This window comes from Cynocephalus volans, chromosome 2 (genome assembly GCF_027409185.1).
Source record: "Cynocephalus volans isolate mCynVol1 chromosome 2, mCynVol1.pri, whole genome shotgun sequence".
Classification (NCBI taxonomy): domain Eukaryota; kingdom Metazoa; phylum Chordata; class Mammalia; order Dermoptera; family Cynocephalidae; genus Cynocephalus; species Cynocephalus volans.
In genome coordinates, this window is record NC_084461.1 from 118,727,895 (window position 1) to 118,743,803 (window position 15,909).

The 15,909-nt window shown below is 40.6% G+C and overlaps 2 protein-coding genes across 2 annotated transcripts in view; both read left to right on the forward strand.

Annotated features, from left to right (window-relative positions):
* The first annotated feature begins 466 nt into the window (after nt 1-466).
* Nucleotides 467-9,686, forward strand: CAMLG (calcium modulating ligand). The gene is made up of 5 exons (XM_063084633.1): nt 467-691; nt 836-1,072; nt 2,754-3,214; nt 5,286-5,351; nt 8,362-9,686. Exons 2-5 carry the CDS (start codon nt 901-903, stop codon nt 8,551-8,553), a joined length of 891 nt encoding a protein of 296 aa, XP_062940703.1. The 5' UTR covers nt 467-691; nt 836-900; the 3' UTR covers nt 8,554-9,686.
* Nucleotides 9,687-13,711: 4,025 nt separating this feature from the next.
* The window catches only part of DDX46 (DEAD-box helicase 46), a 63,381-nt gene continuing 61,183 nt past the window's right edge, over nt 13,712-15,909 (forward strand). The window contains exon 1 of the mRNA XM_063085677.1: nt 13,712-13,874. Coding sequence (XP_062941747.1) covers nt 13,858-13,874 — 17 coding nt within the window. The 5' untranslated portion in view covers nt 13,712-13,857. The remainder of the gene's footprint in view (nt 13,875-15,909) is intronic.

Here is a 15,909-nt window from a genome sequence, read left to right on the forward strand (position 1 = left end):
AACAAAACAGTGCTTGATTTCGAGAAGCTTACGTTCTAGTTAGTAAGAAACATAAACAAAATTAAGTACATTTAACATGCGAGGCGGTTATAACTGCTAAGGAGAAAAAGCGGAGAAGGGAAATAGGGAGTCTTGGCAATTTAGATAGAGTGGACACGAAGGCTTCACTGGGAAAGTCTCGGAACAAACCAAAAGTGTGCTTGCGAGAAAAGCAATTCAGGAAGGACCAGCCTCAAAAACAAATCCCAGCGCAACGTTCCCTAAAGGGTCGCGTCCAGAGTTACGTATTCCCACAGCCTATGAGCGAGGCCGTAGAAAGTCTGGTCGCACGTACCTGCAGCCGCAAACTCCATTTTGCTTCCTGGCACCAATCTAAGGTACGCGTGCTCCTCACTGCCATACCTATCCCGCTCCTCAACCCCAATGCCGGTCTTTTTCATCTCCGGGTGAACCGCTGAGGGAACCCGGTGGCGGGGGAGGGGAGCAGTGAGGGCCAGCCGCGGCGGGGAAGGACCGGGGTGTCCCGCGCTGCCCTCACACAAGATGGCGGCCAGACCCTTGCGCTGGATCCCATCAGGCAGCGCGCGAATGCTTATCCCGCAGTCTCCCGCACCGCACTCGTGGGTGGGTTTTTACTGAGACGAGGACGCGCGCCGTGAGGCCGCGCTCAAGTCGTCGGCGCCGCCGCTGCCTCCGCTGCCTCCGCTGCCTCCGCTGCCTCCGCTGCCTCCGCTGCCTCCGCTGCCTCCGCTGCCTCCGCTGCCTCCGCTGCCTCCGCTGCCTCCGCTGCCTCCGCTGCCTCCGCTGCCTCCGCTGCCTCCGCTGCCTCCGCTGCCTCCGCTGCCTCCGCTGCCGCCATCAGCACCACCGCCACACCACTCCCAGACAGTGGAGGGGAGGATGGAATCGGTGACCGTCGCTACCGACAGCGGGGACAGGCCGGCGGTCCCGGCAAGCTCAGGCCTGTCAGCTTCCCAGCGTCGCGCGGAGGTGCGGCGGAGAAAGCTGCTCATGAACTCGGAACAGCGCATCAACCGGATCATGGGTTTTCACAGGCCCGGGAGCGGCGCCGGTGAGAGCCGTGATTTTTCATGTCTCTCGCCCACCCCCCCCATTAAGTTTTCGGGATCATCCCTCCCCGCCTCCACTCCGCTGACCTTTTGACCAAGCCCTGCTCTCTGACCTCTTTCCCGGCCCCGCCCCTTAGGTGATACCCTAAGTTCTCACTCCTGTATCCCGGGACCTTCCTAGTCGCTCTCCCCTAATTTTCCGGGAGCCTCGTCTTGAGATTGTCCCCACCCCCGCTGCAAAGCCTTCGATCCTGAGTCTCTCTGCCGTGCTTCCTTCTGCCCAGTTACCCGGAGACGGCCCCTTTCTCCTTCCCTACCCCTTCGCCTTTCTTGAAGGGCGCATTGTATGCCCAGTCTGCTCTGCCCACTGCGCCCCTCAGGAAGATTTCTTTCCTTTCTGTCCGTTCCAAATGTTTTTCCTTCCAGTGCCTTCCCTAGTGTTTACTTCTTTTGCCTTTTGCTGTAGAACTCTTGTCCGCCCACATCAGCTTCTTTACTGAACTGCACCCCTAGTCCCTCCTACGTGGATCAGGCACTCTTATGGTCATATCCTAGTGTTCAGTGCCCTCAACGCTGTCACCTACAGGCCTTCTAGAAGAGGTGAAAAAAATAGGAGTGAGCATTCTTTATAGACCCAGCAAGTGCGACGTGCCCACTTGAGGTATCTTTTCATTAGCCGAGCTTGATGTGATTGATGTCTGGAACATCAATCCTTATTTATCCCCCAAAGACATGTCTATCGAGTTTTTTAAATAATTTTTTTTCATGTGGACATAATTGAACATTTAGTATGTCTAAGCATTATCTAAGTGTCCATCGAATGTTTCCTTTAGTAATTGGCCTTTAGTCACTGGTTGCATGCTCCTTAGATCTTAGTGTCTTTTGTTCAGTGAGGCTTTAGATATGTAGCTCTGAAAGTCTAAACAACTCAAACGAGAGAGGTAAGAGCACCACTTCATATTCTTTCAGGACAATAGTTAGGTCAAACATTTTCTTTTAACATTAGACTGGTATCAGGATACTTTTTTTTTTTTTTTTTTTTGGTGGCTGGCCGTTACAGGATATTTATTCTTTCCCAAAGCATTATTTGTTATCTTTCTTGAGGTACTTTTTATATTTTGTTCTTTTGCTTTGAAAAATTTATGTGTCTTGAAGTCTTTTTGTTTTTGTTTTTAAACCAGAGCAGCATACTAAAACTGCTGAAGTACCTACTAATGGCTGCCTGACTACATAAATAATAGCTGTAAGATATGCCACACCCTATGCTAACAGGGCTCTGTATTCAGAAATCTAATTTTAAATACAGATTTTAAAAAGCCTTAATGATTTTATATTTTTAACCAAAGAAGCTAGAACAGGCAATGCAGTCATACTTCTGGGGTACATTATCTGTGAAAAGTTAGTCTTTTAGCTTCCTCCATCCCTGAATGTCTTTCCCAGTTTGTCTGCTGGTCTTATCTCTTACTCACAAAGTTTGAATTATTTCCTCTGCAGGAATACTCTTTTTGGGTGATATATTTTGAGGATATAGAGGAAGGAACTAGTTTTCATTTTATGCAGAATGAGTATTTATTTCGATTCAGATATTGCTGACTTCTGGCTGCAGCAGCATATTTTTTAATACTAACATGTAAGGTGTTTGCCAGTATGTAATACATAAAGCTTTTACATTTCTGTTTTTAGAAGAAGAAAGTCAAACAAAATCAAAGCAGCAGGACAGTGATAAACTGAACTCCCTTGGCATTCCTTCAGTTTCAAAGCGAGTAGTGCTGGGTGATTCAATTAGTTCAGGAACAACTGACCAGCAGGGTGGAGTGGCCGAGATAAAGGGGACCCAACTGGGAGACAAATTGGACTCTTTCATTAAACCACCCGAGGGCAGTAATGATGTCAACCTTGAGCTTCGGCATCGGAACAGAGAGGACCTGACAGCGGACACTGTCCAGAGAGGTTCTCACCATGGTCTAGAACAGTACCTGTCCAGATTTGAAGAAGCAATGAAGCTAAGGAAACAGCTGATTAGTGAAAAACCCAGTCAAGAAGATGGAAGTTCAACAGAAGAATTTGACTCTTTTCGAATATTTAGATTGGTGGGATGTGCTCTTCTTGCTCTTGGAGTCAGAGCTTTTGTTTGCAAATACTTGGTAAGACAAGAGTTGTAAACTGTTAACTAACTTAATGGAAAACGCAAATTGGTTATAATAGTGAGTGCTTTTAATCCACAGACATCATTGCTGATATTAATTTAATATCTACCAGATCTACATAGCTGTTTGGAGCTGTATTATAAAGTTTGCTATTCATCTTATTTATAGAATGAGGTGTTCTGGCTAAATATAGAGCCTAATAGTAATAATTACTAAATTCTTTCTACATGCTAGGTACCATTTTAAGTACTTTGCATATATTAATTCTATAATTCTTATCCTCATGAACTGGGTATCATTTGTTTTTTATTTATTTATTTATTTATATTTTAACTTATCAATATACAATATAGTTGATTTTCGTGTCCCTTTACCGATTCTCCTTTTCTTCCCTCCCTCTCTCCCCTCCCCCCACCAACATCATATCTTTTCACTTATCTTAACAAGTTCAAGGAATTGTTGTGATTGTTGTGTCTTCTCCCTCCTCCCCGCAACCCCGTTCATTTGTATATTATTTATTTTTATTAGCTCCCACAAATAAGTGAGAACGTGTGCTATTTCTCTTTCTGTGCCTGGCTTATTTAACTTAATATGATTTTTTCTAAGTCCATCCATGTTTCTGCAAATGGTAGTGTTTCACTTTTTTTTTAATAGCAGAGTAGCATTCCATTGTATAGATATAAATTAGGTATCATTTGGATCCTGAGGGAATGAGCACTTAGAGAGATCCTCATTTGCCCAGGGTCACATAGCTATTAGATGACAATTGGGATTAAACCCAGGCAGTTTCATCTCAGAACCAAAGGGTCAGATGCCTATGTATGATGTATACTAATTACCAATTTTCCAATAACTTAAAATATTAAAATACAGTTCCTGTGGTTCTGAATATGAGGTAATTTTTCTGTGGCTCAGAAAGCACCTCAGCGTTCTATAATGTTGTAGTAACATTATGATGACAGTCCAGGGTCCTTTTGTTTTATAGTATGTGGGAAAATGCAGAAAAGCATGGCTCATAGTTTAGTGTCTTGCTCTCTGAGGTATTTCCATTCAGTAGTCGTTTTAAGAATACTTACCATGTATCAGGCACATAAATAAATTTTCCAGAAATAAGGTTTATATCATTAAGCACAACATCTTTTTAAACCTATTTTTATACAAATGTTTTTGTAAATAGAATGTGTTGAACAGATCTGATTCCCCTTCCCCTGACAAACTGTCGTCAGCAAAGAGAAATGATGTTTTCAGCATTTAATGAGTTGTATAGCTGCTTTTTTGTCTCTTATGTAAAGGGTTTTGTGCTTTCATGCCTTTAAACTTACAGTATGTCCTATTTTTATTTTTGTTCCTCATTTTTGTATGAGGTTTTTTGATTTGGTTTTCTGGTTTTTTTCACTGTCAGATTTTCAACTGTTTATCATTGCTTGCACCATACTGCCATCTAGTGATGTTTGCTCTTTCACTCCCTTCATAAAACTTTTAATTATAGAAATAATTATGTAAATTAATGTTATTTTGGTTTTTTCAGTTTGTCTGAGAAGCCAGATCATCAAGTCATTTTATCTATAGTGAGAAGAGCTTTTCATTTCAGTGCCAGAGATGGTGGCCGTATGAGTTAATTTTTTGCCCCAAAGTCTGAGGAATGAATGACACCTATTTTGAATGCTGGGCCTTTATGTGTGCTTGCAGGTTGTCAGTTAATTCCCTCTGTGTGAGGTAGATTTACTGTACGATGTGTTATATATCATATGTCATTATGTGTGATATATTGGTATTATTTAATACTTTAAGTAACTTAAAAGATAAGTTTTTATGAGAGAAGACATTTTTGGGGGACACTAAAAGAATGTGAAAGAATTGTATGATTTGAGAAACATGTTTTATAGTTAGGAAATCAAATCTCTTTATTTTCTTCACCCTTCTGCAGAAACAAGATTACTTGCAGCCAGTAAAATTAAATATATTATTATAGTTTTTTTGTTTAGAATTTTATAGCTGCTGTTAGTTTGATTTATTGTTATTTGAATAATATGTTGGAAATACTTAATTTTATCTTCTGTCTTCACAGTCCATATTTGCTCCATTTCTTACTTTACAACTTGCGTACATGGGACTATACAAATATTTTCCCAAGGTAAATTAAAATCTTTTCTAAAGTATCATGATGTATTTAGATTGATTCATAACTAGGTAATTTTAAGAACTTAAAAAAAAATTAGATCAATCATGCGTATGTAGTAAAGCCAGAAAAAAAATTAGGCCTACTTGTTGTCTGAATCAGTACTACTCAAAATGTGGTTTTCCCACTAGTGCTGACCTTCGAAGTATTTGTTTCTGTTTGTGATGCATTAAGTTAAAAGAGTGAGTAATTAGAAACTTTTTTAGCAATTTGACATTGCCATAACACTTTTATTATATTTTACAAATATGTTGGTCCACAGTTGATTGGGGGAAAAACTCATCCTTCATGATGACAGTTTGAATAATACTTGTCTAAGAAAAGTGTTCAGTTTACTTAGTAAATTTAGTAATTCATTTTGTCTATAATAAAGGAAATTATTTTTAAAATGGGTTCCATTATCTTTCTGTGCTCCTTACTGGACACTTAATAGCAATGCTGTGCACTTTATCTTTGATGTTGAGGGCCTGATATTTGCAGGAAATATTTGGCCAGTATTACAGAACAGAGTGCAAGTGAGAGTCAGTGTTTACCTGGTCTGCTTGACTGCAGATGTATACACAGTTTTATGGTGCTTGGCTTGCATGACATAGAAGGTAACATTATTTGTGATAGAGTTTGTGCACTCTTGCTGAACAATGGCTACTTGGCTGTTTGCTTAGTCATATCTAATGGGCTGACAGATCTGTTTGTGGTTTTAATGGATTTGAAACATTTGCATTTTTGAGGTGTCGAATACAGAAAGTAAAAGAGTAAAGAAAGAAATGTGATTTTAATTAAAGCCTTTGTTTAGAAATTTGCCCTTGAAACATTGATTGCAGTTATGCAATAGCAAAAGTTTGGAAACCACCTGAATGTCCACTAATAAGTGACTAAATTAAAAAAATTATGGCATATCCATTCAGAATGAAGAAGCTCTCCAAGAAATCTTAAGAGAAAAAAAAGGTAGATTTCAAATGTTAAGGAAAAAAACAATGTGCAGAATAGGATTTATATTATACTCCTTTTTTTGTGAAAAGGAGGAAAAATAATACATATTTGATTTCACTTACTTTTTTTTTCTTTTCCATTTTTTTTTAGCAGCTGGCCGATACAGGGATCTGAACCCTTGACCTTGGTGTTATAACACCACGCTCTAACCAACTGAGCTAACTGGCCAGCCTATCAACAGTGGTTATTAGTGATAGGTGTGTGTATGGCTTCCTAGGTGAATGAGGGAGAGAAAAGGAAGACTATTATATACTTTCTTCCAACAAAACATTTTGTTATAGCAGTTTTTACATATAAAAGTTGAAAGAATTGTGCAGTGAACACCCATTTATACCTCCCACCTAGATTCTATAGTCAACATCTCATATTTACCATGTATCTGTCCAATTTTCTATCCATTTTCATACCATCTTATTTTTCTTGATGCATTTCAAAGTTTATTGTGGAATTACCATATCAGTATACTTCACTCCTCTTATGTAACATTGACCAGAATTCAGTGTTTGTTTAGGGTTCTTTTTTTTCATAAGGGAAATGCTTAAGTCTTAAGTGTGCCGTTTAATAAGTTTTGACAGTTTGTGAAACCCAAACCCCTTTCAAGGTTTAGAGCTTTGCCATCACCCTAGGAAGTTTGTTCATGCCCCTTTCCAGGCAGTCCCAGCCCATAAACCCCAAAGGTCTGATTTTCTTTTTCCCACCATAGATTAGTTTTGGCTGTTTTAGTAATTCATATAAATGGGATTATTCCTGTTTGTACTCTTTTGTACAAACCTTCTTTCATTCTGCATAATATATACATATGTTTTTTGGCATCTGGCCAGCACAGGCATCCAAACCATTGACCTTGGTGCCTTGGTGTTAGCACTGTGCTCTAATGAAGTGAGCTAACTGGCTAGACCTATTCTGCACAATATTTTTGAGATTCATCCATGTTGTTGAACATGTCAGTTCATTCTTTTTTTTTTTTTTTGGCTGGGTAATATTCCATTGTACGAATATATTTGTTTGTTTATTAAATCTCCTGTTGGTGGACATCACGGTTGTTTCCAGTTTTTGGTCATTACTAAAGAACTTTCTTGTATGAGTCTTCTTGTGGACATAGACTTTGATTTCTCTTTGGTAACTATAGCTTTTGTATTTAAAAAATTTTCGAACCATGTGACTGGATTTGGTGATACCAAATCAATAAATTAAATAAAAATCCAGCTTTGAATCTCCTTAAAAAATGAGGCCAGCAAATTATATTAGTAAGTAAATGTTCTCTCTCTCCCCAAAAGTATTCTGAACTGTCTAATGATATCTGTTGCATGTGTAATCAAATGTGAATTCCTTTGCATAGCAATTAGGGCTCTACAGGATGTTCCTATAATTCCATTACAGATTACTCACTGATCTCCAATATACCTAGCATTCTTCTCCCTCAGACTTTTGTTGTCTTGAGACTACCCTACCATAAGATTTTTCCTATCATTTCTGTCAGTCTAAATCCTGCTCATCATTATAGTCAGCTTTTTTTTTTGTTTTTGGGTGGCTGGTGGGTACAAAATCTTGCTCATCCTCAAAGGCCTATTTTTAATTCTATTACTTCTGAAATCCTTCCTTATGCTTTATTTAAAACACTGGAGCAGTTTTTATCTCCTTTGAGCTCCTATGCCACACATTATCCATGTCATTCATTTAGCAGTTATTTATGTCCTGTATTGTAATGTTTTTCCTGTTTTTGCCTTGAGCTCTTATTTATATCTCAAATCATTGTTTATGTCTTGCTTCCAAGATGATACATTTTTAAAACTTCTGATAGCAAGAACAGTTTGCTGATTATGTATTATATGCTCAATAAACATTGACATATTGGTTGTTTTGAAACTTTATTTACAGTTTTGAAATTATTTAGGCAAAAGTAACAGTATTGATTATATTTTTATAGAGCTTAACTAGTCTGCTGTAAAATTAATTTGAGTCTTTCTCTATACAGGGTGAAAAGAAGGTAAAGACAACAGTACTAACAGCTGCACTTCTGTTATCTGGAATTCCTGCTGAAGTGATAAATCGATCAATGGATACCTATAGCAAAATGGGCGAAGTCTTCACAGATCTCTGTGTCTACTTTTTCACTTTTATCTTTTGTCACGAACTGCTTGATTATTGGGGCTCTGAAGTACCATGAAGCCTGTAGTACTCAGAAGAAGCTTACATATTGCAGTGTCTCTAAAGGAGGCAAATTGGTTTACACCTTTATGGAATTCTTTTACTTTATAGAAGTTGTAAAACCACTCTATTAGGAATGGAATGGCAGTTCCCCTCATTTAAAAGGGTTGAGTTTGTATTAGTACTGATATGAAGAATAGAATACCAGTACCATTAATTGGTTTTTCTTGTTTAATTAAAATCCCTACTTGATACCTTTCCCCTAACTTCTCAGATTTATAATTCCTCTTTTGGGGGCCGAACTAGTGCTTTTAGGAGAGCAGATGAACATGGTCTCAGCCAGCCTTAAGGGCTGCTTCTTGTATGTGTGTTGTTCTGTTCTTAGAAACGAAGCCATCTTAAAAATAAAATGAAAGAAACAAGTCTGCACATTTCAGATTAAGGGCTGAATAAAGTAGCTAATCTTTTCTTGTTGAGTTAGTATCTTAATTTTTACTCCACAAATATTTAATGGAAGAAATGATTAAGATTCATACATGTGAAATCGGAAGGTACTTATAAAAATTTCATTTGCTATATGTCAAACTCAGAATTGGAAATTTTCTCTTGAGTTTTCAGTTTTTTTTTTTTTTTTTTTTTTTTTTTTTAAAAGATGACCGGTAAGGGGATCTTAACCCTTGACTTGGTGTTGTGAGCACCACGCTCAGCCAGTGAGCGAACCGGCCATCCGTATATGGGATCCGAACCCGGGGCCTTGGTGTTCTCAGCACCACACTCTCCCGAGTGAGCCACGGGCCGGCCCGAGTTTTCAGTTTTTGGAAGTCTGAGGGTGCTTCAAAAAAGATCATCGAAAGATTCGTGTTATCTTTCAAATCTATTTTTCTATGAACTTTTTGAAGTACCCTCATATTTTTTAAGCAAACTAGAACAGAACGATTAGATATAAAACTGGAATCTGAAGAACTGAGGCATGCAGAACCCAGTAACATAAATATCCTTTTAACTAGGTAACAGTGTCATATTTGGAAGATTTGTCTTAAAAGAATATAAAACTTAAGTGTTGTATCACTTGGTGTTACATTTCCTTATAGTTCTTTGTATGGACTATTTGGTTAATTCTTGTGATATTAAAAATACACACTTTTTTTATTACTCACTGTCTTGATTTTTGTCATTTTATTTTGACCCAGAGTAATAGAGAATAAGTATAACAATATCTCTATTCTTTTGATTTAGGATTAAGATTACAAGTACACATTTTTCCAGATTCCGTATGAATCTAGTATCTAGAGGACTGTAAAACATCTTCACAGTTGTCACTTCCACGCTTAATCCCTGGGAAGATGCTACTAGTCTTCAGTTGCACGTTTACTAATTGTCTTTCTTAAAAACAAAAAAACCCACTTAGCCAATTGACACATGCAAAGTTTTAGTTAATTGTAGATTATTGCCAAATTATATTTCAAAAAGAGCTGTAAGCTGTGTCTTTTGGTGCCACTTTTTCTTTTCAAGTGATTGGCATCTCCTTTATTGTTTGTTTAAGTGTGTTGAATAATGCCAAATGGGAATGGAAGTTTCTTAGTGCTTGAAATAATTAAAATGAATTAAAATGCTGTTATTTAGAAATTTCAGAAAAATATGAGTTAAAACTAGACTGACAGATGGTTGTTTAGAGGTGACATCTTTAGGGCCAGCCCATGGCTCACTCGGGAGAGTGCGGTGCTGATAACACCAAGGCCACGGGTTTGGATTCTATATAGGGGTGGCTGGTTAGCTCACTGGCTGAGCGTGGTGCTGACGACACCAAGCCAAGGGTTAAGATCCCCTTACCGGTCAACTTAAAAAAAAAGGTGACATCTTTGACTATGTTGTCCATTAGTTTTTTGGGCTGATTAGTTGTCTTTGTCCATTTTCTGTCACTTAAAATAGAATACATGAAACTGGGTAATTTATAAAGAAACAAGTTCTTACAGTTTTGGAGGCTGGAAAGTCCAAGCTCAAGAGGGTGCATCTGGTGAGGGTTTTCTTCCTAGTGGGGACTCTGCTCAGAGTTCTGAGGTGGCCCCGGGCATCACGTGGCCCCGAGCATCACATGGCGAGAAGGCTGAGCATGCAAATGTGCTCACTTGTCTCCTTATAAAGCCACCAGTCTACTCCCAGGATGACCCATTCATCCATTAACTCAAATCCATGAATGGATTCAGTCATTCATGAGGGCAGGTCCCTTATGATCCAATCACCTCTTAAAGCCCCACCTTTCAAATACCATAGTCAGATTTCCCACTTTCTTACTACTGTTGTAATGGGAATTAAGTTTCAATATGAGATTTAGAGGGCACATTCAAACTATAGTGGTTGTGGGGCTGAGCCCGTGGCGCACTCGGTAGAGTGCGGCGCTGAGAGCGCGGTGACGCTCTCGCCGCGGGTTCAGATCCTATATAGGAATGGCCGGTGCGCTCACTGGCTGAGTGCCGGTCACGAAAAATGACAAAAAAAAAAAAAAAAAAAAAAAAAATCTATAGTGGTTGTGTAAATGGACATGTACAGCACAGTTGGTACTAAAAACACAGTTGGTACTAAAAACAGCAAGAGGGTTATGAGATGCTCAACTGGGTTAATTAGAATCAAAATACGCTGCTTTGGAAGCCAGGACAGTTTGCCGACAGTGATGTATTAGAGACAGTGGACTATAATCACTTCTTTCACTTTTGCTAATAGATACACACTTTTTGTAGAACTCAGAACTAATGTGAACTTGCTATGAATATGTTGTAGGCACGAAATATTCAAGCTAATTAGAATTCTCATGTTAATGTGTTCTCTTAAAGGGGAGTTAGGAATAAAGTATCTGGGCTCGCTGGTTAGCTCAGTTGGTTAGAGCGTGGTATCAGAATACCAAAGTCAAGGGTTGGGACCCCCATACCAACCACCCGCACGCCTCCCCCCCCCAAAAAAAAAGTATCTTGAAAAGAGTTTTGGCTTAGGTATCAGATGCCTGCGTTCTAGTTCCCGTTTACATTCCAACAAGATTAGTGATCTAGGACTAAAAATGTTTCCTGAGTCTCAGTTTTCTGAAAGTCATGAAGTTTGAGTATGTGATTTAAAAAATCCGTTCCAGAGCCGGCCCGTGGCTCACTCGGGAGAGTGCGGTGCTGATAACACCAAGGCCCTGGGTTCGGATCCCATATACGGATGGCCGGTTTGCTCACTGGCTGAGCGTGGTGATGACAACACCAAGTCAAGCGTTAAGATCCCGGGCCGAGCCGGTGGCGCACTCGGGAGAGTGCGGCGCTGGGAGCGCGGCGACGCTCCCGCCACGGGTTCGGATCCTATATAGGAATGGCCGGTGCACTCACTGGCTGAGTGCCGGTCACGAAAAAGACAAAAAAAAAAAAAAAAAAAAAAAGGGTTAAGATCCCCTTACCGGTCATCTTTAAAAAAAATAATAATAATAAAAATAATAATAATAATAAAAAATCCGTTCCAGCTATAATATTAATTCTGTGATTCTAAGCAATATTCGAATTGTGTTAATTTCAAAAGTTAAAGACAATTATTTCCTTTGATTTCTGCATGGCTTCACCCAGTTCCATGGCTTCAAATACTAAGTATTGTACATTCTATAAAATGCTGACAACCCATATCTCAACTTTATATCTCCTTTGAATAGCCATTATCTCCTGCATGTCTACTAGGCTTCTCAAACATCACGAGTGAAATAGAACCACTGATTATCTCTCCTTCCTCCACCAAATCTGCTTCTCCCAAGCCTTTCTCATCTCCACAGATTTGCCACAATTCACAATAGCTCTGTTGAAAACAGTTCACATCCAATCTATCAATTAGTGTTTTGAGAACTACCTCCAGAATACATCCGGAATCTGACAATTTCTCACTGTCTCCACTGTTTAAACCACTAACGGTTTCCTGTTTCTCTTAGACTGCTTACCTGCTGCCTACATCCAAGCAGATTGCAGTGCCTCTGATACCTGACCCTACTTGGTGTCCATCCTGTCACACATTAGCTCAGGCCTTCTTATCCTTGGACTGGCAGACCCTCCAGTCTCTACCCCTCTTCAGTGTTACTCACTGCTGCCATAGGGGAAGAGCAGAAACTCATCTTGGAGTCTTACTCATTGGTTTCATTTTTATTTTATTATTATTTTGTTGTTGTTTCTGGTGGCTGGCCAGTATGGGGATCTGAACTCTTGACCTTGGTATGGTTTCATTTTTTTAGAAAAACCAACAGTAAAACGCACTAATTTGAAGTGTCTATGTTAGTGAGTTTTAACAAATGCATACTCGTACATCCACACCATGACTGCCCCAATCAAGATGCAGAACTTTTCTATTATCTTGTGATGTAAGAAAGTAAAATAGTTCAGAGGCATGTGAAGTAAAAATGAGAGCCTCTGCCCAACTCCGTTACAGCTTTCTGCAAAAACATTTCTATGTGATCCATGAGGCTGGTTTTTTCAATCTTGACTGTACGTCAGAATTACCTTGGAAGCTTAAAAATTTCCAGTGCACAAGATGTACTCAGACCAATTAAATCAGAACATCGGGGTGGAACACCGATTGCCAGGTCAGGCAATGTTAAGAACCATTATAATCTTTTGCTAATATATTTTTAGCTAGCTCTTAGTCCTCTTCTACACCGGTTAAACTCCTACTTGGTCTTCAAATCTCACATCAAAGGTCACTTGCTTGCTTTGGGAACTCTTTCTGATCCCCTATCCAATGGTGGACTCTCCTTGCTATATTACATCTGCTTGCATTTTCAGTCATGTCTATTTCCTACCCTTGACTGTAAGCTCCCAGGATCTAGCACCTGCCTGGCACATGACAAAGCATATAAACACGAGTGGATGTATAAATGAATAGAGTGTATGGAGATGGTTGCACTATTATTTAGCTCCGATTAGGGCAGACTTCCGTACAGGTCCTGGGACAGCAGCGGCCTGCCCGGGACGCCCTCGTGGCCCTTGCAGGAAAGACCCTCCCAGGGCCGGCTAAGGCTGTGGCGCCCCCCGGTAGTGCCAACGAATTTCCTTTCGGCGCTGCCCGCGCTGTGCGCCCTCCAGCCGAGAGGCGGCGCTGTGGAGAGGCAGCCGTTTCCGGCCGCCTTTTCCCTTCCTCCTGCCACTGGCGCCAGCACGTCCTGTTTTCGTTGGCTGTGCTGGGATGGCCGCCACCGCTGGAGCTGCTGCCGCCTTCTAGTGCTGGTCCTTGCCCGGCTCTCCGAAGGCAGCGCGGTCTCCTCCTTTGTCCCGTTCATCTACGCGTCGTCCCCAGCGGCGCCGGCTTTCCTGCGGCCGGTAGCATGGGTCGGGAGTCACGGTAAGGCATTGCGCCGGGCGGGCGAGCGGGCAAGTGGCTTCTTGGGATCGTGAGAAGAGGCGGGAGTTAAAGTGGTTGAGGGGCTAGGCCGGGCATGTGCGGCCGGCGCTGCTCCGCGGCCACTGTAGGGGTTGAGGACCTCGGCTGAAGGAATGGCTGTGCTCGGGCCGGCGACGGGCACAGGCTTCTCCTGCCCTTCCATCCGCCGGTTCGAGCCCTTGAAGCGGGAACAACCTTCCAGGACGTCAGTGATTGGGCACCACATCCCGCCACTTCCACGCAGCGTACCCAGATCACCTCAGTCATTGGTGATCCCTGTTGAATTTCTCATCACTTCGCGTTTGCAGCATTTTCTTGGCGCCCATCACTCTGCATTTTAGTTATCTGTGCCTATATGGTATTTTCCCAAGTCAGTTGATAGGAGCGTGTAGGCAGACAATTTTACCGCACCTACCGCACTACACGACTAGGCTTTTAATGCGCTACTATAAATATTTGTTGCGTGGACATTTACTTCGCAAACAGATTTCATATTTTTTTTTGTTACCTGCTTTCTATCCCTTTGAAACTATGGACTGGGAAATCTTATTAGAAATATGAGATCTCATCATAACTTTAGATTGTTGATAACTGGTTCGGGACCTTGAGGTTTGTTATCTTAAAGATGACTATTAGCTTGTATTTAGCTGTGACTGTGTTTATATCTAGGGACAGTGAGAGTTTTGTTTTTAATGCTAACAGTATTTTATTGAGGTATAATTATATTCAGGGAAATGGACAGAGTGTGAGGGTAGAACGTGATGAAATTCAGCAAATACGTAAACCTTGTAACCATCACCTGGATAAAGATAAAGAATATTTCCTTAATTACAGAAAATTCCTGTGAAGGTCTTTTAAATCTCTCTGAAGGCATTGCCATTCATCTGGCTGCCCAAGCCAGAAACCTGGAAGTGGTATTTATATGATTCATTTTTCTCTTTCTGCCTACATCCAACCAGATTCTGCACCCATTCCCCATTCCTGCTCTACCTGACTTAATTGAGGCTGTAATCATTTATTGCCCAGCCTTCCACACCTGCTTCAGATAGGTTCCTCCCTGAATTATCTTCCTCTGATCTTGATCTCCTAATCGTAGATCCCTTGCATTGTAGCCAGTGACACTTCTGAAATAAATATCATGTCATTTCCCTGACTTGGTCTCCATTAGTTCCTACTGCTTCCAAGGTGAAATTCAGACTCTTAAGACAGCCTTCAAGGTCTTTCACAAGAAAATCCATCCCTTCAGCCTTCTCCCTTTCCCATCTGCTGTGCATGGTTTGTGCTCTGGGTTTGTTCAGGGAATAGTGAAAGGCTCAGAGGTAGGAAATGGCAAGGTGTTAGAGAAATAGCTAGAGAGCCTAGCTTGCCTACACATGAGGGTATTGCAAAAAGTTCATGGAAAAATTAGTATTTTCTTTTAATTCTGTTTTTTCCCATGAGCTTTTTGAAGTATTCTTGTTTGTAGGTTTCATGAAAGGCTGAAGAGAAGTAGTAGGAATGTAGGTCCTGAAAAGGACTTGGACCCAGAAAGTGGGTGGATTGTAGATTTAGTTTTGAAGGTAAGAATTTATTTGTGAGCCTTTGAAGATTTTGTGTAAGAAGTGTGCAATAGGATCAGAATTCTGCTTTAGGAAGATTACCCTGGCGGCACTAAGACAGATTGAAAGGAAAAGGGCATAGAAGGAGGAAGACCAGGAGTCTTTAAAAATGTCATAAGTAGATAGGTCTGATATGGAATAGTAACAGTGGGAACTCTGAGGAGGAGATATAATGTGAAAGGAATTATGGAGGTGAAATTGGTGATAGTTGGTGTTTTATTAGTAGTGTAGAATGAGAAAAAGAAAAATATTGAGGGTAACTTATGTTTTGAGCTTAGTGGTTGAAAGTTGGGATATAAATGGTTTGGAGAGGGAACCGTAACAAATTTGGGTTTCTACGCATTGAACTTGAGGTGCTGAAAGGATAATCGGGTGCATTCATTCCCTAGTGGTGTTAT